This window comes from Somniosus microcephalus, chromosome 4 (assembly GCF_052327205.1).
Source record: "Somniosus microcephalus isolate GS21.2 chromosome 4, FLI_Smic_1.0, whole genome shotgun sequence".
Taxonomy (NCBI): domain Eukaryota; kingdom Metazoa; phylum Chordata; class Chondrichthyes; order Squaliformes; family Somniosidae; genus Somniosus; species Somniosus microcephalus.
In genome coordinates this window covers 280,258,271-280,281,915 of record NC_140990.1, presented here as the reverse complement: position 1 = coordinate 280,281,915, position 23,645 = coordinate 280,258,271, and the positions used below count along the sequence as shown (strand labels likewise).

General features: G+C 42.7%; 1 protein-coding gene across 7 annotated transcripts in view; it reads right to left on the bottom strand.

Moving 5' to 3' along the window:
• Window positions 1-23,645, bottom strand: part of cep70 (centrosomal protein 70) — a 47,834-nt gene that overhangs the window by 7,189 nt on the left and 17,000 nt on the right. For 6 of the 7 annotated variants that reach the window (XM_085986528.1, XM_085986525.1, XM_085986530.1 and 3 more), the window contains 7 exons: window positions 20,543-20,723; window positions 15,397-15,572; window positions 15,223-15,282; window positions 9,937-10,042; window positions 5,055-5,143; window positions 2,654-2,731; window positions 59-164 (listed from right to left, as the gene is read on the bottom strand). In XM_085986528.1, coding sequence (XP_085842654.1) covers window positions 59-164; window positions 2,654-2,731; window positions 5,055-5,143; window positions 9,937-10,042; window positions 15,223-15,282; window positions 15,397-15,572; window positions 20,543-20,723 — 796 coding nt within the window. The remainder of the gene's footprint in view (window positions 1-58; window positions 165-2,653; window positions 2,732-5,054; window positions 5,144-9,936; window positions 10,043-15,222; window positions 15,283-15,396; window positions 15,573-20,542; window positions 20,724-23,645) is intronic. The other variant, XM_085986529.1, reaches the window with a different exon arrangement.

Sequence of the window (23,645 nt, the reverse complement as noted above, 5' to 3'; positions counted from 1 at the left end):
ATTAAATTCAAGACACTTCACACATTGGATATTCATAAGAGCAAACATGTCCAGATACCTTTAGCAATCTTTTACAAGTGGCTTCCTGCATGCAATCTATGTCTTCTACTTTGGTACTGACGAATTCTTCTTCATTCCCACCTCTGTAGCCGCTACCTGAAAAGCTAGGTCCAAGACGTCAAACAAAATATATCCTTGATGTTTTAACAAATGACAGGCTTCTGTCAGATAATAAGATAGGGCTTAAAGTTAACAAGTGATACAAAAGAATAAAAACAGAAAATACTGAAATACAAAGAGGTACCTCAGTAAAGCAGAGGCAAATTAATGTTTTTAGGCAGAGGGCTTTCATCAAAAAAAGGTCTTTGATAGACCTGAATAAACAACGGAATGGGTGTGGGGGTTGGGAAGAATGAGAAAAACAGGAAAAATCAGGTATGCTACTATCACAATAAAGCAGCTAATGAATTTAATGGCCTGGATCTTGTAGTAAAAATAACGGGGAGGCAATCAGCGTTCACCGCTATTAAAGTATAATAAATAGGACAGTAAATTCCGGCGACTAATTGCGCAGTTAAACGTGGAAATCAGGAAGTTGCTGTCCGAGTTGCCCTGCTCCTCCAGAAATTTCATTATACAATAAACTCTTGTTTAACCGTCACCTAATCAACCGGAATTCTTTAATAACCGGCAAAATAGATAACCGGTAATCTTGCTGAATCCATCCATTTTTCATTTTTCCGAGTCAGAGTTTCCCGCGGTGGCCGAGTTAGTCACTGTTTTTTTATTTTTTGTTAAAAATTGCCTACCTCTCGGTTATCTGGAATTTTTAATCAACCGGCACCATCCCGGTCCTGTCGGTGCCAGATATGAAAGAGTTTACTGTACCGCTATCTCGCCGAGAAACCCGGCATTGAAATACATGAAATGTAATGAAGTTGCTGTACTTACAAGATAGATACCCACTAAACTCGCCAGAAAAATTTAGGGCTTGTTCATTCCAGTGCAAGTAAATTTTTTAACAGCGTGATAAATCTTAATTATTGCCAAACAACCTCTCCGGCACTGAAAATTAATTTTTACAAGTGTGGCGTCTCATTCCTTCAGATGTTATAAAATAAAAAATTTAAATAACTTTTTCTCTCTCTTTATCCAATCTTTCTTTCCCGCTCTTCATTTCACTTTCTGTACATGATTTGACAGTGAATTAAATATTCTAATTTACACTTCCTGGTTTAGACTGTGTCTCTCAGTAAGGATTATTCAATCTGATTGGTTAAGGAGACACGCCGTTGCTGCCCTGTTCACACAGGTCCCATATTCCCTGTAGCAAGTTCCAGTGCAAAACCCCATAAAAAGTCAGTGGGCAAGTGTAAGTGTAATGAACAGCGAGTGCCGTTTGTTCGCTGCGGACCACAAAATCCAGGCCAATAAGACTTCCATAGGCCAAGCCATCCTGCAATACTGGTCTGAACCCATGATATTGTAAACAAATAAACATTACCTATATTCTTTTGGTACTCTTAACTTTAAACTGTTTGCTCTAGTTCTGGAATCCTGTATCCAACATAAGAACTTTCCTGTCTCCAAATTCTCCATGTCTATGAAAATCAAAGACCTCTCTCAAGTTCCCCCTCATCCTCTTCACCAGCGATGAAAGTTCAAGGGTTTACAATCTTTCTTCATAATTCAACCCTCTAAGTCCAGGAATCAGCCTGTAGCCCTCCTTTGGCCTTTCTCCAATAATTCTACAACTTACCTATAATATGGAGACCACAACTAAACAATACTCCAGATACAGCCTTACCTAGGTCAGATAAAACTTCAAGATCACTTCCTTAGATTATCACATCCTTAGCTATACATCCCAACATTTTATTTTCTTCACCTCCTACGAACAGTGAACAGATGGTTTTAATGATATAATCATCAAAGCCTAATCTCTTTCCTGCTATTACCTCTGGAACATTGCCATTTAATATGTAATCTACATGCTTACTTCTTCCAACTAATCTCATAGCTTTACATTTATTTGTATTGAACTACATCTGCCACCCTTCTGCCCACTGATCTAGCCTCACCAGATCCCTTTGTATCATCACACATTGGTCCTCACATCAAACTTAACAACTTTATCACTGGGCCCCAATTATTTCAATTTGGCTTATTACTCCCTCGTAAGTTAGGAGCAAATGCAATATTGCCTTTCCTCTTGTGAGTTTCTTTACCTACAGTTTTAAGAAAAGATTCCTGAACTACTTCAGTAATCTTCCTCACTCAGACTGGGATTTACAGTGGCCTGTATATGTCAGGATGATTGAAATCCTCCACGATTACAACCGAGGTCTTAGCACTATCATAGAACCAATATTTAAAGCCCACTGTCTCTTTGCTGGCTCATTGCTAGAACAATCAAAAACAAATCCCACTGCTTCACTCTCCATAGCCTTGTACCGTGCTCTGCAGCAAATATTCATCCAATTTTTCCTTAAAAGATGCAATCAGCTCTGCCTCAACCATTCCATGCTCCAATAACCTTTGGCACAAATACATTTCTCCCAGCTTCTCATCACTAAGTGAGAATTTAATATAAAGACCCCTTATCACTGACCCCAATTTATATTTTAATAGTTCACTTAAAAATGATGCTTACATAATATTGTGCTGCTTGAGCATTTTTTCCAATTTCTTTATATGCAGATTGCATTCCATCAACTCATTTAGAGATGCCCTGCAGAGAGGGAAGATTAAAAGAAACACACTGAGGACCACATGAATTTGTTTCATTTAAATGTTCAGTAACAAACATCAAGTCACTAATTTAAAATCCTCATCATAATGAGTCAACCAAGTTATCTCTATAATGTAATTAGACCACAGCAAGCAATTGTGCTTAGACAGCAGAGGGCCATAATGTCGACTGCCCATGACCGACCTGTATGGCTTCATTCCAAGTGTTAGAGTTCCACTGGATCGTTACTGATATGATATAGCCAGGTTAACCAAGGATGGCCCCCAGGAGGCCTCCAATCTGGAGCAGGTAGGTGTCCTCTTCCAGACCTCAATTCAGATTTTCAATGCACAGTTTACGGGAACATTGTCTCCTAGAGTGCCCAGCGGTGACTATTAATGATGACTTCAATCTTAAGTCCGGTTTTCGTTGTTACACCCGTGTTGTGGACGAATCTGAACCATCTAATTCCCAGCAGTCGCCTCTGACGCCGCACATGAAATGGTTTCATTCTCGATACTTTGTTTAAGTAGTATCCATGTTTCAGATACATACAGAAGTATTGTAAGGACACAGGTTGATAGATCCGTGCTTCCTTAGGGATTTTCACCTTTTGACTCCAGACCTGTGCAGGTCCTTCAATGCTGAAGCTGCTAAGCCGATTTTCCTCAATTTATCTGCATTGCTACACCCATCTAATGACAGCTTTATACCTCCACTGATAAGTAAAGTTGTCCACTGCATCCTTGTTTTATCCATCAACTTGGATGCCTTGTATCAGAGTTAGTGTTGACACTCTAGACTTTTCCCTTTACCCAACAAACCTGTAGCCCAAAAGGTAGCTGCCACACACTGGAAGCTTTCCAATGCATGTCTGAGATCACCCGTTTCCTGACCGAGGAGGGCGCCATCATCCGCATAGTCACGGTCAGAAAGAGCGGTCCGATAAGAGTAGCAGGTTGCGTAGCATCTGTCGCACTACTTCAGCGAGTGGTCACACATGCCCTCGCAAGCCTCTGATCAGTAGGTTCTGATAAGGGCCCTTGCTAAGGGTTATGAGCGAAGGTCAACGCCGCATCCAGCAGAAGAAGAAAAAATGTTCCTCAACGGTGGTAAAGGCAGGCAAGCTACAACCTGAGAAATCAATGGCTATGGGCAGTAGAATTACTGGGAAGGGGGATGGTACCTCCTCTATATCTCCCATGTCCCAAGGGGACAGTGTACAGAGGGGCATTTGGCAAATATGAGTCACACTACAAATGGCACCAGGATTAAATTAGACTATAGATAAAACACAATGTGTGTGTTTATTCTTTAAATCAAATTTCAAAAGTAGAGAACATAGTATTACACTATATGCTAAGGTATACCAGTATGAGGATAATTCATTTCACTTTCATCAATGCTATTCAAGATACATATTGTATATGTTGTACTCCAGGATCAAGCCCCACAAAAGCCTAATTATTTATCTCTTTTTTTTTTTAAAAACAGATATTTAACCCTGAAGTGGCTCAGATGAGTTTACTCATATGGGTGCTGTTGGAATGCCACCAAGAGGATTTATATGGCAGCATTGTTCCTTGTTACACATTTATAATGAATTAAAGATCGATTTGGACACTCCTAAGCCTGGCAAAAGAAACAAAGCATGCAATACATTTAAAAACTTCAGATACAAAATGCAAAAGAAAAACAGGGGGGAAAAATATAGGGCAAGTAAAATAAAAGATTGTGTACTTAGTTCCATTTGATTACTACAGTATCACTAGTCCTAATGTTTGAGTAACTTTATTGTAATTTGATGTGGCAGCTGAACAAATACGTGGAGGCTGATGATCAATACAATTTTCCAGTGACTAACTCAAACATGAAGACGAAAGCTTTGAAAAGCTAGTCATCATGTGGTGAAGTTGTAGATTTTAGTATTCAAATAGCTACTTGGGAGGATAAAGCCATTGTGGAAGACTATCCTGAAGTTCTCCTTTAACAGATACCACAAAAACTGTCAGTCCAGAATCAAGGATTTTGCACAGGCACTGTGTGGCCAATTCATGGCACAAGTAGATGCACATCTTGTCAGTTTGAATGGTAATGAAAATGTTAAATTGTTGAAACAAATGCAACCATAATAAATGCACTGCAATAACATTCGTAAAGATTTATATAGGAATTAGGTGATTGGTTAGTAGTTACTGTTGTGTTAGATAATTAAAGCAATAAAGAAGCAAAGCAGAAGATTTAAAAATAAAATTACACTACCATTATCTCAGTCATTATATGCAGTATGAATGAACAAGGGAAATATATTTATCTTTTTCACCTGCTTTTCAACGCTTGTTTAAGATTTTGATTTTTCTGCAAAATTTGATGATTCTTGGAACTTGTTTCTTTTAAATGCTCTTCATAGGCCTGAAAGAATAAACATATCACTGATATAGAACAAAGAGGTAGTTACAGGACAAGTCATTCAGCCCATCCAGCATATCCAAGTTTGTGATATCATTTCATCCAAGTTATTCCTAGTTGAATGAATCCATTCCCTTTGAGTGTTTCAGCAATCTGCCTTCCCTGTGCTTCTTGGCAGTCCATTCCTGAAATTCACAAAGCACTTCAAGGCCTAGAAATTCGGTGGGCTGCACCACCAGTTAGCACCTAAAGAGGGCACTCAGTGGCTTTAGTGCCACTGGCCATGCCTCCCGCGATATTTAGCGGGGCGCTAATGGCAGCGTTAGCCTGTAGCGCTGCGCCGCCACCGATGACGTCATTGGTGTGCGCAGCGCCCCGCTACCGCCCTGAACGCGATATTGGGTTGCGCCCCCCCCCGTAGCGCAGGTCGTAATTCGCAACCAGTTCAGGGGGGCCTACCTGTGGCAGTAGTGGCGTAAATTAAAGGGGAGGTGCGGGGCGGCCATTTTTTTCGGTGGCCGCCTGCCAGCACCACCTCGCGCCGTCCTCCCCGGCCTCCTGATCCCCCCCCCCCCGGGCAGTGCCGGCTGTGTCCCGAGAGCCCAGCACTTCTCCTCAGTGCCGGGCTCTTTTGCCGGCACTCGTGATCAGAGATCGCGCTGGTGCAGGCCCCTCCCCTTTAAGGGGAGGAAGGCCTGCAGTACCGCAGCGCGCCGTGCCGCAGTGTGTGGCGCTGCGATATTCAGTTTCAGTGCCCCAAGAGGGACGCGAGGCGCCTCCAGCAGCGCCCCGCTTCCGTTTGGGGCGTTCAAACTGAATATCGGGGTGGCGCAAGCGGCTCTGTCCGGAGCGGTAATTCCAGCGCCCAGGTGAGCTTGGCGCCCCAAACGGGGTGCCACCGAATTTTTAGGCCCAAGTGTTTAATCTGACAGTTTGCTAAGCTGTCCTTTGCAGTTTTATTCTTCTAGATTCACACAGAATCCTTCAAAATTTCAAGTCACTATGTCTCCACAGTCTTTCTTCTAATCAAAGTAAAACAATGAGATAAGAATGGTAACATTCTGGGTTATATAGTTGAGACTTGCCCGATTGTCAAAAATTCCTCTGACCCCTTGAAGACAAAGGTTCCTTAATTAGCTATGGGTCTCTGTGGTTTTTGCCTCTAGTAGGCAGCAGTTGCGGGGGGGAAAGTTGGGGATACAAGATGGAGTCTAACAAGTGAGGCTAGAGAGCCTTTTCTTGTCCAGAGTACATAATATAGCATGTTGAGCTCTGTTAATGCACAGCTCCCTTATTGCACACTTTCCTTCTTTACTCCAACTCCCAATAATGCACTTTTTAGGCAAAGTGTGAAGTGATGCATTGTGGAAGGAAAAATGAGGAGAGGCAATATAAATTAATTTTACAATTTTAAAGGGGGTGCAGGAACAGAGAGACCTGGGGGTTCACATACACAAATCTTTGAAGATGGCAGGACAAGTTGCTAAGGCTGTTTAAAAAAAAAGCATACGGGACACTGGGCTTCATAAATAGAGGCATAGAGTACAGAAGCAAGGAAGTTATGGTAAATGTTTATAAAACACTGGTAAGGCCTCAGGTAGAGCATTCTGTCCAATTCTGGGCACCACACTTTAGGAAGGATGTCAAGTTCTTGGAGAGGGTGCAGAGATTTACTAGAATGGTACCAGGGATGAGGGAACTCAAGTTATGTGGAGAGACCAGAGAAGCTAGGATTGTTCTCCTTAGAGAAAAGAGTATTAAGGGGACATTTAATAGAGGCGTTCAAAATTATGATAAAAGAGTATGATTATGATAGTTTTGATAAGAGTAAATAGGGAGAAACGGTTTCCACCGGCAGGGGGGTCAGTAACCAGTGGACACAGCTTTAAGATAATTGGTAAAAAAATCCAGGGGGAATGAAGGAGAAATCTTCACGGTAGAAGACACTAAAAGCATCCGAATAATGCATAATCAAGGGGCTATTGGGGTGGGGGGGGAACTTAAAACAATTACTATCACTAGAGAGAAAGTACTAGGCAAACTAATGGGACTAAAGGTGGACAAGTCCCCTGGACCCGATGGCCTGCATCCTAGAGAGTCTTAAGAGGTGGCTGCAGAGATAGTGGATGCATTGGTTGTAATCTACCAAAATTCCCTGGATTCTGGAGAGGTCCCAGCGGACTGGAAAACCACAAATATAATGCCCCTATTTAAGAAAGAGGGAGACAGAAAGCAGGCAACTATCGACTAGTTAGCCTAACATCTGTCATTGGGAAAATGCTGGAGTCCATCATTAAGGAAGTGATAGCAGGACATTTAGAAAATCATAATATAGTCAAGCAGAGTCAGCATAGTTTTCTGAAAGAGAAATCGGCCTAAAAATTCGGTGGCGCCCCTCGCCTGGGCGCCGGAATTACCGCTCCGGACGGAGCCGCCTGCGCCACCCCGATATTCAGTTTGAGCGCCTCAAACGGAAGCGGGGCGCTGCTGGAGGCGCGCCGCGTCCCTCTTGGGGCGCTGAAACTGAATATCGCAGCGCAACGTGCCGCAGCGCCACACACTGCGGCACGGCGCGCTGCGGTACTGCAGGCCTTCCCCCCCCTTCTTAAAGGGGAGGGGCCTGCACCAGCGCGATCTCTGATCGCGAGTGCCGGCAAAAGAGTCCGGCATCGAAGAGAAGTGCCGGGCCCTCGGGACACAGCCGGCACTGCCCGGGGGGGGGGGGGGGGAAATCGGATCAGGAGGCCGGCGCGAGGAGGTGCTGGCAGGCGGCCACCGAAAAAAATGGCCACCCCACACCTCCCCTTTAATTTACGCCACTACCGCCACAGGTAGGCCCCCCTGAACCGGTCGCTACCCGGGGGGGGGGGCGCGCAACCCAATATCGCGTTCGGGGCAGTAGCGGGGCGCTGCGCACACCGATGACGTCATCGGTGGCGGCGCAGTGCTACAGGCTAACGCCGCCATTAGCGCCCCGCTAAATTCCGCAGGAGGCGTGGCCAGTGGCGCTAAAGCCACTGAATGCCCTCTTTAGGCACTAACTGGTGGCACAGCCCACCGAATTTCTAGGCCATCATGTTTGACAAATTTGCTGGAGTTCTTTGAGGATGTAACGAGCAGGGTGGATAAAGGGGAACCAGTGGATGTGGTGTATTTGGATTTCCAGAAGGCATTCGATAAGGTGCCACATAAAAGGTTACTACACAAGATAAGAGCTCACGGGGTTGGGGGTAATATATTAGCATGGATAGAGGATTGGCTAACTAACAGAAAACAGAGAGTTGGTAAACTGTAACTAGTGGGGTACCCCACTGCTGAGGCCTCAATTATTTACAATCTATATTAATGACTTGGATGAAGGGACTGAGTGTAATGTAGCCAAATTTGCTGATGATACAAAGATAGGTGGGAAAGCAAATTACATGGAGGACGCAAAGAATCTCCAAAGGGATATAGATTGGCTAAGTGAGTGGGCAAAGATCTGGCAGATGGAGTTTAATGAGAGAAAATGCAAGGTTATCCACTTTGGTAGGAAAAATAAAAAAAGCAAATTATTTAAATGGGGAGAGATTACAAAATTCTGAGGTACAGCGGGATCTGGGGGTCCTTGTACATGAATCACAAAAAGTTAGCATGCAGGTACAGCAAGTAATTAAGGCGGCAAATGGAATGTTAGCCTTTATTGCAAAGGGAATTGAGTATAAAAGTAGGGAAGTCCCGTTACAACTGTATAGAGCGTTGGTGAGACCACACCTGGAGTACTGCATACAGTTTTGGTCTCCTTATCTAAGGAAGGAGATGCTTGCATTGGAGGCAGTTCAGAGAAGGTTCACGAGGTTGATTCTGGAGATGAAGGGGTTGTCTTACGAAGAAAGGTTGAGCCTATACTCATTGGAGTTTAGAAGAATGAAAGGGAATCTTATTGAAATATATAAGATTCTGAAGGGGCTTGACAGGGTAGATGCAGAGGGGATGTTTCCCCTTGTGGGGGAATCTAGAACTAGGGGGCATAATTTCAGAATATGGGGAAACCCTTTTAAATCGGAAATGAGGAGGAACTTCTTCTCTCAGAGGGTCATGAATCTTTGGAATTCTCTTCCCCAGAGAGCTGTGGAGGCTGGATCATTGAATATATTCAAGGTGGAGATAGATAGATTTTTGAACGATAAGGGAGTCAAGGGTTATGGGGAGCTGGCAGGGAAGTGGAGTTGAGGCAAAGATCAGATCGGCCATGATCTTATTGAATGGGGGAGCAGGCTCGAGGGGCCAAATGACCTACTCCTGCGTCTTATGTTCTTATGTTCTTTTGTTCTTTTTATGTAGCAAGCTGTTTCGATCTGGAATGCACTACCTGAAAGGGTGATGGAGGCAGATGCAATAGTAACTATCAAAGGGGAATTTGATATATACTTAAAAAGGAGAAATTTGCAGGGCCAAGGGGGAAGTGCAGGGGAGTGGGTCTAATTGAGCAGCTCTTTCAAAGAGCTGGCACAGACACGATGGGCCGAATAGCCTCCTTCTGTGCTCTGATTCTATGAATCAAAAAACTGACAAGATCACCTCAAAGTCACCTAATTTTATTTAAGACCAAACTTCCTCACCTTTCCTTGTAACTAATGATTCCGAAAACCTGGTATCTTGATCAACTGTACTTTTTAAAATGGAATACTCACAAATATGATAGTTAAGTTTGTATCTTACATTCATGCATGTAAAGCAATTGTTTGTAAACAGGTAATTAACCCACAACATGTTTTGAGCAAATCTCAAATTTCATTTCTCAAATTTACTAATACCTTGTCTTCTGGAATTTCATCCAGAACTGAATATTTCTGCTTTCTATCGTTTCCTAGCTGCTCTTTTCTTTCTCTAGGAACATCTTGAACTTCACTTTTCTGAGTACTGTGACAAATAAAATGAACAGTTACAAATGAAACAGAACAGCATCTAGTCATTTACAAGACTACTCAATCAGATATTGTAAATTTATGATAACAAAACTGTGTCTATATATTGTAAACTGAGAATGTCAATTAACAGTGTGACAACTACAAAGGTGTAAGTAACCTGCAAGTTAGTTCTCAGTTTCGAGTGTGGAAATTAGTCAGGATAAATAGATTTTTGGTTATAACATTTTCAATCTTCAAACAATTGGCTGCTGTTTTGTAAACACATTGCAATTTCTAATTTATGTCAAAATAGATTGGCCCTGAATTTGCAGTCAGTATGACGCCGCACTATACCGCCTTTGAAACTGACCGTAACTTTGGGATTTGGCGCATGCGCTTGTGGTTTGTCAAGGATAGCTCCGAAATCGGCTGCGCTGTGCCCTTTTGATTGGCTGCTTAGACAGCCTGTTGATGTCTCAGCACTTCGCACAAGGGGATCCTTATTAAGTTCCATTGAATTGAATTCAAGGTCAGAAACCCAAAGTTCTCGACACAGGGATTGGGAAATCCCTGTACAGAGCGTACTTCGGGGCCGCATATTTTATTTCTACTGGTTTTATTTCACACACAAAAAATGTTAAAAACTAGAAGATACCAACATGAGTCCTCTAATACAACATTTACTCATGTAGACATATTTGTCATAACTCAAAAGGTAGGAGTGCAAGCTCTATTCTGGGTTTTATACAGGAGGACTGAATATAAAAGCAAGGAAATAACACTGCAGATCATTTGGAGTATTGGAAATGCATGCATTATAATAAGGATATTAGTGTGATGGAAAGGGTGCAGTAGATTCACTAGAATGACATCAGAAATTAGAGGTTATAGTGATAAAGGAAAAGCACCCCCTCCTCCCCCTATTGGAACAGAGAAGGTTAAGGGGGAACTCTAATGAGAAATTTTCAAAACTATAAAATGTTTGGAGAGGGTAGGTATGTATATAAAGGTTCTTTTCACTGGTTTGTAAATGGGTAGCAAGCCATATTAGCATGAGAAGAATTAAAGGGGAAGTTAGAAAAAGTCTTTGCACAGAGAGGTTATTAGAATGTGAAGTTTTTACCACAACTGGCTATGGAGCCAAAGACTATAACATTTAAAATGCAATTGGATAAGTATTTGAAAAAAATACAAAAAACGATCAGGAAATGGGATCATAGTAGATAGCTCCAATGCAGTGGCCCAGACACGATGGTTTGAATGGGCTCATGCCGTGCTGAAAATTCTATGATTTATGGATATTTTATTTCAGCTGGGTCCATGTGTTCTGTAAACAGATCATACCAAGACCCATGTAGTGCCCTCTATTTATACAGACATATATGGTGTGAAGACCAGCGAGTTATGCTGCTATTAGTGATCAATTATGAGAGAAAGCACATGACCATTAGTGCCTGAAAAAACACAAATAATGCATTGCAACACAAATGATGGAACATGCCATTTAACATCTACACCAATGATAAATCAGCATGATTCAATATACATTGCAACATTGTTACTTCTTCACTAAAAAGAGTCATACTGTCTACTTGATTAAACTCAATTTTGGTGCTTATAATAGGCTATGAAATCTGCAGAACAGAATTGCTCATTCAGAAAAACAGAGATACTGTATTTGAAACTGAAACTCTCCATCGATCTACATTAAAAGTCTCACATATGGCACGCACTTCCTGTACACATTAACCTTATTTCTGTGTCATGATTTTTCAGTCACACATTAAATGTCAACTCTTAAGGTATCAAATTTGTGCAACACCTGTCAACGTTGATCTATACGTCAATGATTTGGCTCATTCATCTTTTATAATATTAGGCCTCCAGACGACACTATTGCACCTCCCAGTCACATCTCCCATCATTTTTTCCTCTGTCGGCCAATGCAACTCAGATATTCTGAATAGCTAATAATATACAGTAAATGTATTTTAAATTTAAAAACTATGCCGGTTTCAACACTATTATTCTCCGATACCAACCTCACTTCTGCCTCTCTCGGGACGTTCTACCTGCCTGCTGTTTCCTTACTCAAAAGACACCTTTCACATCCTCAGTACGTCCCACTGCTTCACAGCCATAAAATTACTTTTGAAGTGTAGTCGCCACTGTTATGTAGCCAATTAGCACACAGCAAGGTCCCACAAATAGCAATGATATAAACAACCATACAAGCTGTTTTAGTGGTGTTGGCTGAGAGATAAATGTTGGCCAGGACACCGAGAGAACTCCCCTACTTGTCTTCTGAATCTGCCATAGGATCCTTTACATCCACCTGAATAGGCCATAAGGATCTCGGTTTAACATCTCATCCAAAAGACGGCACCTCTAACAACACAGCACTGAAGTATCAACCTAGATTAGGTGCTCAAGCCTACAGTAGTTTAAACCCATAATCATCTGACTGCGAGAGTGCTACCACTGAGCTATGCTGGCCCAGTTTCAACTTTCTCCAACTTGCTTCAGTGCCCCTCAAGCCTACTGCAGTTTTGTTCCTTCTGCTTCACTCCAGCTCTTCTGTCTCCTCAGTGTTTCTTTGCTTTTACCGGCTTCAGCCCTTTATTTAGACCCCGTTGCTGCAAAAACACCTCCCAGTCCTGCTGCCAGTTTGCCCCACTCCCACTGCTTAAAATAAATCTCTCATCTCCATTCTCAGTTTGCCCTGATCTTACTATTTTTTGCTCCTGGTTTCCTTGCTTGTGTCCTACTCTAGCCATTTGTTTAGGCCCCGTTACTGCTAAGATCCCTTTTGAGCCTACTCGGAGTTTGTCCATTTAAAAAATCTCCCAGCCCCGATTCCTGTTTGCCCCACTCCTGCCATTTTGTATAAAACACACACTTCATGTAAGTATCACACTTGCATCCAGTCACATTTTAATGCATCCCCAACTCACAGTAAGCACTCTTCAATGTATGTTGCAGCAACTCCTGGACAACCTGTCTTCCCAGACCCCCATCCTGTCCCAGCTCAAACTCCATCCTCCAGTTTCTCTCTCATCCATGCAAGTTATTACAGCTCCTGGACGGCCTCTTCCTTTCTCCACATGCTGGATATTTCCAGTGTGGACCCCATTGGTAAAAGGATTAATTATTGACCCGGTAGCATGTTATCCTAGAAAAACAAAAGGTGCAGAGACCCAGTGTGTGCGTGAATGACCTCTGGATCTTGGATATATATTTTGCTTCTCTAATTTTTCTCATTAGTGCCTCTTCGTCTTGCACGATTATTACTTCCGTCATTTAATCATCTCCTGTCCTCGACCTAATCACAGACCATTCCTTTTTTCCCCCCTCACCACCCCCTTTTCCCTGGCTCTATTGTTCCTTATAAGCTGCTCATCTGTAATATCTTCTGGTTCCAGCGAAAGGTCATCAAGCAGAAATGTTAATTTCCTCTTTCCACAAAAGCTGTCTGACCTGCTTTCAGCATTTTTGTTTTTATTTCAGATTTCTAGCATCTACAGTATTTTGCTTTTTGTTTTAACATGTTATCCTAGATATTTTGGACATAAACTCATGTTTCGAATCATGGGGGAAGCAAGGGTTTGCCCAAGGTAACAAAATGTTGTACTAGGCATGAGTAAAAAGCATTTTGAGCAAACACAAATCATAACGAGGCATATTAACAGTCTGAAACATGCTCATGGGATACAGCAGGCAATGGAAAGTACTGCCACGGAATAGTGGTGCAACACAAGCATTTATCTCACTGTTCAAATGCTACAAACACCAAATATATTAAGTCTACAGAAAATATCCCAAATATTAAGGTTCATGTTTATTTCTGCAAAATCAAATACTATATGAAATGCTTTTTATTGCTTTTGGTGCAGAATTGCGTAGTAAGTTTACCAGTAGATTAATATCAAACCAAGTTCTATAGCAAAAGATATCTGGCTTGACAGCAGGGCAGTAGAAGTAGCAAAGAGCCTGCACAGACAACAATGGCGCAAATGGCCGCCTCCTTTGCTGTAAACTATGATTCAAAGTGGGGTGAGAAATTACACAATCTCTATTGTTGGTGTATCATTTTTCTACATTTTTTTTCCAAAAACAGTTTCAAGATCACAGGATATGAATACATTTAAATATATGCTATTTACAATCTATATTAGTGACCTAGATGAAGGGACCGAGTGTAATGTATCCAAGTTTGCTGATGATACAAAGCTAGGTGGGACAGTAAGCGGTGAGGAAAACACAAAGTCTGCAAAGGGATATAGATAGACTAAGTGAGTGGGTAGTAAGGTGGCAGGTGGAGTATAATATAGGGAAATGTGAGGTTATTCACTTTGGTAGGAAGAATAGAACAGAATATTTTTTTAAATGGTGAGAAACTTTCAAATGTTGGTGTTCAGAGAGATTTGGGTGTCCTCATGCAAGAAACACAGAAATCTAGCATGCAGGTACAGCAAGCAATAAGGAAGGCAAATGGCATGTTGGCCTTTATTGCAACGGGATTGGCGTATAAGAGTAAGGAAGTCTTGCTACAATTGTACAGGGCCTTGGTGAGACCACACCTGGAGTACTGTGCAGTTTTGGTCTCCTTATCTAAGGAAGGATATACTTGCCTTGGAGGCGGTGCAACGAAGGTTCACTAGATTGATTCTTGGGATGAGAGGGCTGCCCTATGATGAGAGACTGTGTAGAATGGGCCGATACTCTCTGGAGTTTAGAAGAATGAAAGGTGATCTCATTTAAACATACAAGATTTTGAAGGGGATTGACCAGGTAGATGCAGAGAGGTCGTTTCCCCTGGCTGGAGTGTCCAGAACTAGGGGGCGGGGGCATAGTCTTAGGATAAGGGGTAGGCCATTTAAGACTGAGATGAGGAGGAATTTCTTCACTCACTCAGAGGGTTGTGAATCTTTGGAATTCTCTGCCCCAGAGGGCTGTGAACGCTGAGTCTGAGTATATTCAAGGCTGAGATAGATAGATTTTTGGACTCTAGGGGAATCAAGGGATATGGAGATCGGGCAGGAAAGTGGAGATGAGGTGGATGGTCAGCCATGATCTTATTGAATGGCGGAGCAGGCTCGAGGGGCCGTATGGCCTACTCCTGCTCTTATTTCTTATGTTCTTATATACAACAAAGTGGAATATAAAACCACATAAGATCCTATAACAGTTTACCTCAACTCCTGCTGCAAGCAGTGGATTTGGGTTTCATAGGCATCGATCACATCAAGCAACCTGCAGAGATTAGAATAGCTGGTTACTTGCCAATCATTCTAAAATCATTTGTAAAGGCCAACGTACTCGATTCTCAGTATTCCAAAGATTTCAGACAAACGTGTAGACTCTTACTGTTGATTAGGTATAGTATGTGCTCTGGTGGCTTGCTTATGAAACTGGTGAAACACCTTATTCTGTCTTTCAATGCGTTGTTCTTCCTCAGTCACAACCATGTACAACTTTTTCTTCAATCGCACAATAGTCTTCTCTTGCTCGTGCAATTTTTGTTTCAACTGATGACAATGTACCTAATGGGCACATAAAACCCTTATAGTAACGCACCTAAATGCAAATTGAACCAATCACAATTACATAGCATTGCTTAATTTTGAAGCTCTAGCACGCAACTGACTAAAATTTACAACAATAACTTTGGCACAAAAATTGAAGTGTAGTAACTTTTTTTTTAAATTGCTATAACGGGATTTGAAGCAACAGACACCAAACCAAAACTCATTTGTCATAGGTACATTGAATTCACAATATAGCTACAGTACTAATAGGCAACAATTACCAATAGTTGGGGCACAAAATTCTAGTTAAATGTACCTTCCTCAGAACAGCGCAAAAACCGAACAGAAAATGTGAGCAGCAATTTATTAAAATGTTATTCTGTTTTACTCTTAGTTAAAAAAAATACATTCCTAATCGCACCTCATCTTGTGTTTCAAAGGTCTCAAAGAGCTTCAGCTGCAATAAATTACAATGAAGTGCAATGACTTATGCAGACACCCATGGTCGCCATTTTGTACACAGCATGCTCCCACAGAAAGCAATGAGATGAATGATCAACTAATTCGTTTTTTGACCGGCAGAGAAAAACTGTGATATAAATAATGATTTTGCCAAATAATTTTATTCACTTAACCATTCTACTCTTTAATCCATTTTAACTGTTTGTTAACAAGTTTGGCCAGGACTCCCCTGCTCTTCTTGAAATAGTGTCATGGGATCTTTTATGTCCACCTGAGAGAGCAGATGGGGCCTTGGTTTAACGTCTCATCCGAAAGACAGCACCTCCGACATTGCAGCACGCCCTCAGTACTGCACTGGAGTGTCAGCCTAGATTTTTGTGCTCAAGCCTCTGGAGTGGAACTTGAACCTACAACCTCTGACTCAGAGGAGAGGGTGCTACCAACTGAGCCACGGCGGACACCGACTTCCCGACACTGAGAAAGAACCTCTTCAGAGGTGGTTTTTCCATTATTTGCAGAGACAGAGACCCAATATTAATCTGAAGGCGGCTTCCGAGCTGTGGCGGGGGGGGTGGGGGGGCGGTTGGAGGAAGGGGTGGAATTGAGTGGGGAACCCCAGAAGTCAACTGTGGATTGCAATTACAGTGCTGTAAAAATAGCCACACAGTTGTTATGGATAACGAAGTGTACTTATTTCAGATTTCCAGCATCTGCAGTATTTTGATTTTTTAGTGGGTTTGTCATTTGCTTCATTACAATATACACATTGCAATGTTGTACATTTTTTTTTTTTTTTTTAAATATAAAAGGCTGTAATACACCAAACTGTTTAGCAATTTTACTCTGGGAATCCTTTGCCCCGTTCAGCATCACAATAACTTTCACCTCATCAGCAAGAAAAAGAACCTCTTTAGAGGTGGTTTTTCCATTATTTGCAGAGACAGAGCCCAAATATTAATCTGAAGGCGGCTTCCGAGCAGGATGGGGTGCAATTGCACAGGGGATCCCTGCTGAGTGGGTCGGAATCCACAATCTCAACTCAATTATGCCAATTTATATTTTGACGTCCGGGTCTCGTGTCTCCAAGCTGTGTAGTGGACATGATGCGCACCTGGATGATGCGATCGCAGCTGTATTTAAAGGGACAGTCCACAAATGGAAATTGGAGGTGTTCAAGATGGATGGTGAACATAGAGCAAGGGCAGCACCCAGATTTAATGGCACTTCACTGGACTTGCTACAATCAGGAGGAAGGACATACTTTTCCCTCACAATGGGAGGAAGAAACCTGATGCTCTCACCAAGAAGGCGTGGTTGGAGGTAGATGAGGAGATGAGCAGCAGGAGCATTGTGCCTAGGTCACAGATGAAATGTAGGAAGCAGTTTAAGACCTAACCAGGTCAGGAAAAGAGAGAGTACATTTGCTCATTCAACTGCATCCTGTGCTTTAAGCCCCCCCTTTCACTCTGTCCTGCTAAGCTTTTTCCATCACTTCACTCCTCACACCCAGTCAACTTTCAGCAGCACCCAGCCTTCACTGTCTATGCACTTCAACACCTCCCCATTTATCCATGTAACATTGACACTCACCCCTATCCTTACGCAATGCGATGCATGTGTCTCAGTCACCCTCACCAAATGCACGGCATCATTGGTGAATACTCAACTTCACTCAATTGGAGATCTGTTTTTTTCCACACATTAGGAGGAGAGCACAAAACGCAAGGGAGGTGGACCACCACAAATAGTACAGCTCACAGATGCAGGGGATGCCCTGGAGATAAGTGGCACATCTGCATCCCTCAGTTGGCGATTGTGGTAAACCACTGTTATTGTTGTTGCACACTGTTGTATCTATGCATGCCTCAGCTGGCTCCGCCCCTGGCTCCACCCACATGCCCAGGTATAAAGGTGACTGCTCTGCAGCCCCCTGCCTTCTTGGAAACCAGTCAACCACGAGAGGCATGCTCTGTTCGTTGCTAATAAAAGCCTTTTAGTTACTCTCCTAACTCTCCATCTTTTATGAGTAATTAATAGCGCATCAGCGATAGAGACAGGGAGCTCAGATAGCTGGTGAGAATTACAAATATCTCTTACACACATATGTTGACTCATTTCATCAATTACTGAACTATGAGAAGACGAAGTATGCCGATTGTAAAGATGGTGACTTTGCCACGTCTAAATCATATCCCTTTCTTTTCTCTTCCAGGGCTTTCACATCTACAGCAAGTGTCACAGGACATCCATGACAATTCCTCAGAGGATCTCATTCCTTCCGAGGGTGCACCGTCACAGGATGTACAGCCATGCACCAAGTGCAAATACTCGCACTTCGGTGTATCCACTTAGAGTGTTAGCTGGGTTTTCACCTGGGGATCCACACCTCACAAGTGAGCACGAGCAGACACTGGTGGCAGGAACAGCTGTGGAGAGTCTGCATCGGGGGACGCAAACCTCTCCAATCCCTGCTCAGCTGGACACAGATACTGAACCGCGGGTGTACTAATTGAGAAAAAGAGAATGCTAAAGATGCATCAGCAACTTAGCCAGGTACTGACAGACGTGTCACACACACTCTCCACAATAGCGGCAAGGATGGAGGAGTCCTATTCGATCGCTAGTGGATTGATGGTGCAGGAAATTCTGAGAATGTCTGCATGGAGAGAGGCCCATCCATGGAGCTTCAAGCAAGGCTCTCAAAGGAGTCCATGCAGGCCACTGATCACAGCTCTGCAGACTTTGGATGTCAACTTGTCTGCTGCCTTAAACAGGATGATAGATACCACACCAGCTGCGCATTGATGAACGAATATCCCATGCGGTTTATAAAACTCCTGGTTGTTGTGGCAGTGCTCGGACTGCCACATGTGTGCAGTCGATGGTACCCTGTACCTGGGGAATCCAGCCAGAGAGGAAAATCAGAATACCCGCTCAATCTGGCTATTGCCACCACAGGAAATCTTCATAATTGTCAACCCTGGCAAACAAGCTATCAGTGATCTGCCTTATTCATTTACGTGCAGCCAATTGGGTGATCCTGGGTCTCTGGTAGTGCCCTGGAAGGATCCGGAGGCAAAAAAAGTTGGGGGCTGTGGTCACTCACAGCCACTGGTAATGGGTAGCCACCAGGTCGCAGGTCTTCCTGTAGGAGGCTGCAGATGTCTGCCACCACCTAGTATGACAACCTTAACCTGTGGAAGCACCGCTCTTCTGAGAGGTCAAGGAAGCCGAGCCTCTGTCAGTAAACCCTGTGACATGGGTAGTTCCTCCTGCGACCTCGGCCCCTCTCCTGTGCACCTCCCTCCCACGCATATGCTAATCCCACCACAGCATGTCGTCGCTGCCCTGGCTGGTGATGGTCTTTGTCTTCTGATGTACTGCCAAACACATCCAAGGCATCTCGCATCCTGATCTTGTCAATTTGAAATCCTCAAAAGGTTGATAAAAAGCTGCATCCACAAAAGCACTCTCCGCCAAACATTTGCCAGAGGGAACGGAGACAGCAGCTGCAATAAGTGAGCTATTATTCAGATGGGACACTGACAAATTCAAATATCCACCTGTACTGCTGCTTAAGCTCGCCTTCATTTCCCTGGTCAGTTTCCAGATCCCCAGGAAACCTGTGTTGCTCAAGTAAAATTTGGAGCCAAGTTAAAAACTTAAAAATACCTCATTAACGTCTCCCAAGGACATTAATTGCGGCAATAAGTACCCGCCAACATCCAATTATGAAACCCCAACTTTGGCATGTAGGTTTCTCGCCAGCATTCAAACATGCCTCCGTTAAACCCAGAAGTGGGCATATTGGAACCAGGTTGCGCTACCGCCCGCCCGCTCCCAACCCACTATTCTTGGGGGTTAAAATGAGAAAGGCCTGGTGAAGAGATTTTATTCCCAAACATTTTATTCTTTTATTCAGTTATTCATTTAAGTGGGCTTGACTGCATCAATTGAGGGTGAATTGCTAACCCTAACCACGAGAACTTTTCTACAAATGGTGCCAGAAGATCTTTAACCTGAACAGACTTGCCTTTAAACAGTTGACTAGAAGGTTAACATTTCAGATCTTATGACCCTTCATCAGAAGTTCTGACAGTCAGAAGACCTGAAACGTTAACCTTTGTTCCTTCTTCCACAAATACAGCCTGACCTGCTGAGTTTTCCCAGCATTTTCTGTTTCTTTTATTCAGATTTCCAGCAGCCAGTGTTTTTCTTTTAGTTTTAAGAAACCAGAAAGGGTGGGATGTGGGCATTGCTGACAAAGTCAGATAGACTGCCCATCTTAGGTGCCCCAATAGGTAAAATTACCTATGTTGGCTGACTAAACAGGTACAGTAATTTCTTGATTTTACTATTTCCATTGCATAACCTCTCCGTCCTATTGTTTTCTACACTGATCATGAAAGTAATTGTTAGAATATACATGTATCACAGAATTCAAATAGATTATCCATGGGCCTAGACAAGAATGAGATTGAAGTCTTAAAATACAAATAAGCAGTTTGTGTCAATCCCATTACCTGCATTTCTTGTTTATCATGTTGCAGTTGCTCAACTTGCTTTTGCTGTTGACAACACTTTGCAAACGAGTCATCTTGTACCTCCTGAATCTTCAATTTAACAGTGTCATGGACTTGCTCCAGGTCAGATGTACGCTGTTCTTTCGGGGAGGCTCTACTCTGCTGCTGGCGCAGTTCATTCCTGCAATGGCAAGAAATATTCAGATTATGTCTCAAAAGCACAATTAAATTGGCAAAATTCCGTTTTATTGTTCCAAGGCAGGAATGTGTTAAATTGTTCCAGGTCTGAAAATATCTCTGGGTATTCTACTTCCTTTGGGTGCCTTAGTGCATCTCATTTAATATCCAATGAAGGGTGGAAACCAATTTAATATGGCAGCAAAACAAAACAACTTTGTTTTAAAAGGCTGTTCTGTTGTACCACCAGCCATTTAATATTCTATTCTTCTGTGGAGTATTGGCATAGAGATGTTTTTAAAAATATCATCCATTTGTATTTAAATTTGTTTCTCTCTCGTGAAGAAACACTGGCACTGTGCTGCATAATCCAGGGCCATTTCTTCCTGGATGGCTCTCTGAAAATCTAGTGTAGCCAATCTTGTCTCTAGCATTTCGATAAAGCAAATGGCGACTATGTAGGTTCCATCACCCCAACAATAGTGTTTCAGCAAACTTCAAGCAGTGTGTATGAAAAATTCATGCCATATCTACTTGAACTGGAAAAACAACCAGTAGAGATTTTTTCTTCTGTAGTATTTTTTTTTAAATAAATAAGCTAGGCTAACACTTTAGTGCTGTACTGTCAGAGCAGCCATCTTCATGATGAGACGTTAAACCGAGGCCCCACCTGCCCTCAGGACATAAAAAATCATTTGCACTATTTTGGAGAAGAGCAAGAGAGTTCTCCCCGGCGTCCTGCCAATATTCATCCCGTAACCAGCATCACTAAAGCAAATCATCTCATTGCTGTGAGACCAACCTTGCTGTGCACAAATTGGCTGCGGTGTTTCCTACATTACAACAGTGACTACACTTCAAAAGTACTTCATTAGTTGTAAAGCAATTTGTGACATCCTGAGGTGTGAAAGGTGCTATACAAATTCAAATATGTCAGGCAAATCCATCCATTACTGGGTCTGAAGTGCACTATAACTTACTTTCTTGCCATCAGAATAATCAAGGTGCTGACTTTTTTTAAAAAAAGGTAAAAGCATTGTTGGGGCTTTTCATGGTAATCTCTGCACTCTACATGGTAAAAAAGAATTATTTTCCTATATCTAAATGATGGTAAACTTTCTCTTCCGTATTAATGCTCAATCCACTTGGCACGGACTCCAGCTGAAATGAAATATGCTATTCTAAAAGACACGTTAACAGTTGCAGACTAGTTACAGAAATCACAAAATAGGCCCATTTGATGTCCTTACAGAATACCAATCCTAGCAGCTACGCATTATAACACCTAGCTATTTCTTAACGGAGTGCCCTGGCTTCAGCTCGCCCCTTCCTCGCAACCTGCTGCAGCTGTTGATCATCCTTTGTGCAAAATAATGCTTCAACATCTCTCCCAACCCTGAACCTGTGCCCTCATCCTTCTGCTCTGCAATATCTGAAAACATTATTTAAGGTTAGTTTTTTTTCTATCCCTTTAAAAATCTTATACATTTGCAAGCAAGGTACATAACACTCTAAAGCGAAAGTGGAGGGCTGGGTTAGTTGGGCACCCTTAATCTCAGAAAATTACATAGGAACAGGAGTAGGCCATTCAGCCCCTTGAGCCTGTACACCAGACTCAAGTTACAATACTAGTCGGCAGGCTAATAAAATGGCTTAGTAGGCAGCCCTACTGACTACCACTGAAAATAAGTGAATTTCTGCTAATAAAATTTAGGTAAATTTCAACTTCTTTTAAGAGGGCAAATACAAACCAAGTTTGTGTCTGAAGTGCACATGTTCTAATATTTAGGTACTCAACTGCAGCAGAAGCAGCAATTTAGGTTTCAACAATGCTCTTAGCATTCTGCGACTTCTTAAAAATAATGGTTACATCAGAGATTTGGTACAAAAATGACACCGATCTGCAGGTGATTCTCACTTCAGTTTGGCTGCATTGCCTTCATCTAGAACACCCAAAGCAGGGGATGGAAGTGTGTTGTGTCTGCTTGGGTTTACCAGTTAAAGCTGATATAATGCTTCAAAATGCAACATGCGCCACATTTTCACAAAATTATGTTATATACTTATGTACCAGTGCAAGTCTGAACCAGCCTGTTCACAACCCGGGCGTCCTATTTCACTGAGCGCTGAGCTTCTGACCCCATATCCTCTCCATCACCAAGACCGCCTACTTCCACCTCCATATTACCCGTCTCCGCCCCTGCTTCAGCTCATCTGCTGCTAAAACCCTCATCCATGCTTTCGTTGTCTCCAGATGAGACTATTGCAATGCTCTCCTGGCCATCCTCCACTCTCCGTTAACTTTAGCTTGTCCAAAATTCTGCAGCCTGTATCCTAACTCGCACCAAGCCCCATTCACCCATCACCCCTATGCTTGCTGACCTACATTGGCAGCCAGTCCGACAATGCCATGAATTTAAAAATCTCATCCTGGTTTTAAAATCCTTCCATGGCTTCACCCTCCCCATCGCTGTAACCTCCTCCAGCCCAACAACCCTCCAAGATCTGCACGCTTCTCCAAATCTGGGTCTGTGCTTCCCCGATTTCCTTAGCCCCACCATCGGTGGCTGTGACTTCAGCTGTCACGGACTCAAAGCTCTGGAAATCCATCCCTAAACCTCTCCACCTCACTCTCCTCCTTTAAGACACTCATTAAAACCTAACCCTTTGTCCAAGCTTATGGTCAACTGTCCCAATATATCCTTATTATGTGGCTCGGTGTCAAATATTGTCTGATTACCCTCTTATGAAGCACCTTGGGAGATATTACTACGTTAAAGGGTTATATAAATACAAATCAAGCTGGATATAGTGGCTGAGCAGGCTAGGATTTGGCATGCGATCATACTCAGGAGGGGAAATTAAAGTCCAACACAGCAGAGGCTGAGCAGGTCTGGACCTGACTGCTTGGCATTAAATGAAATTG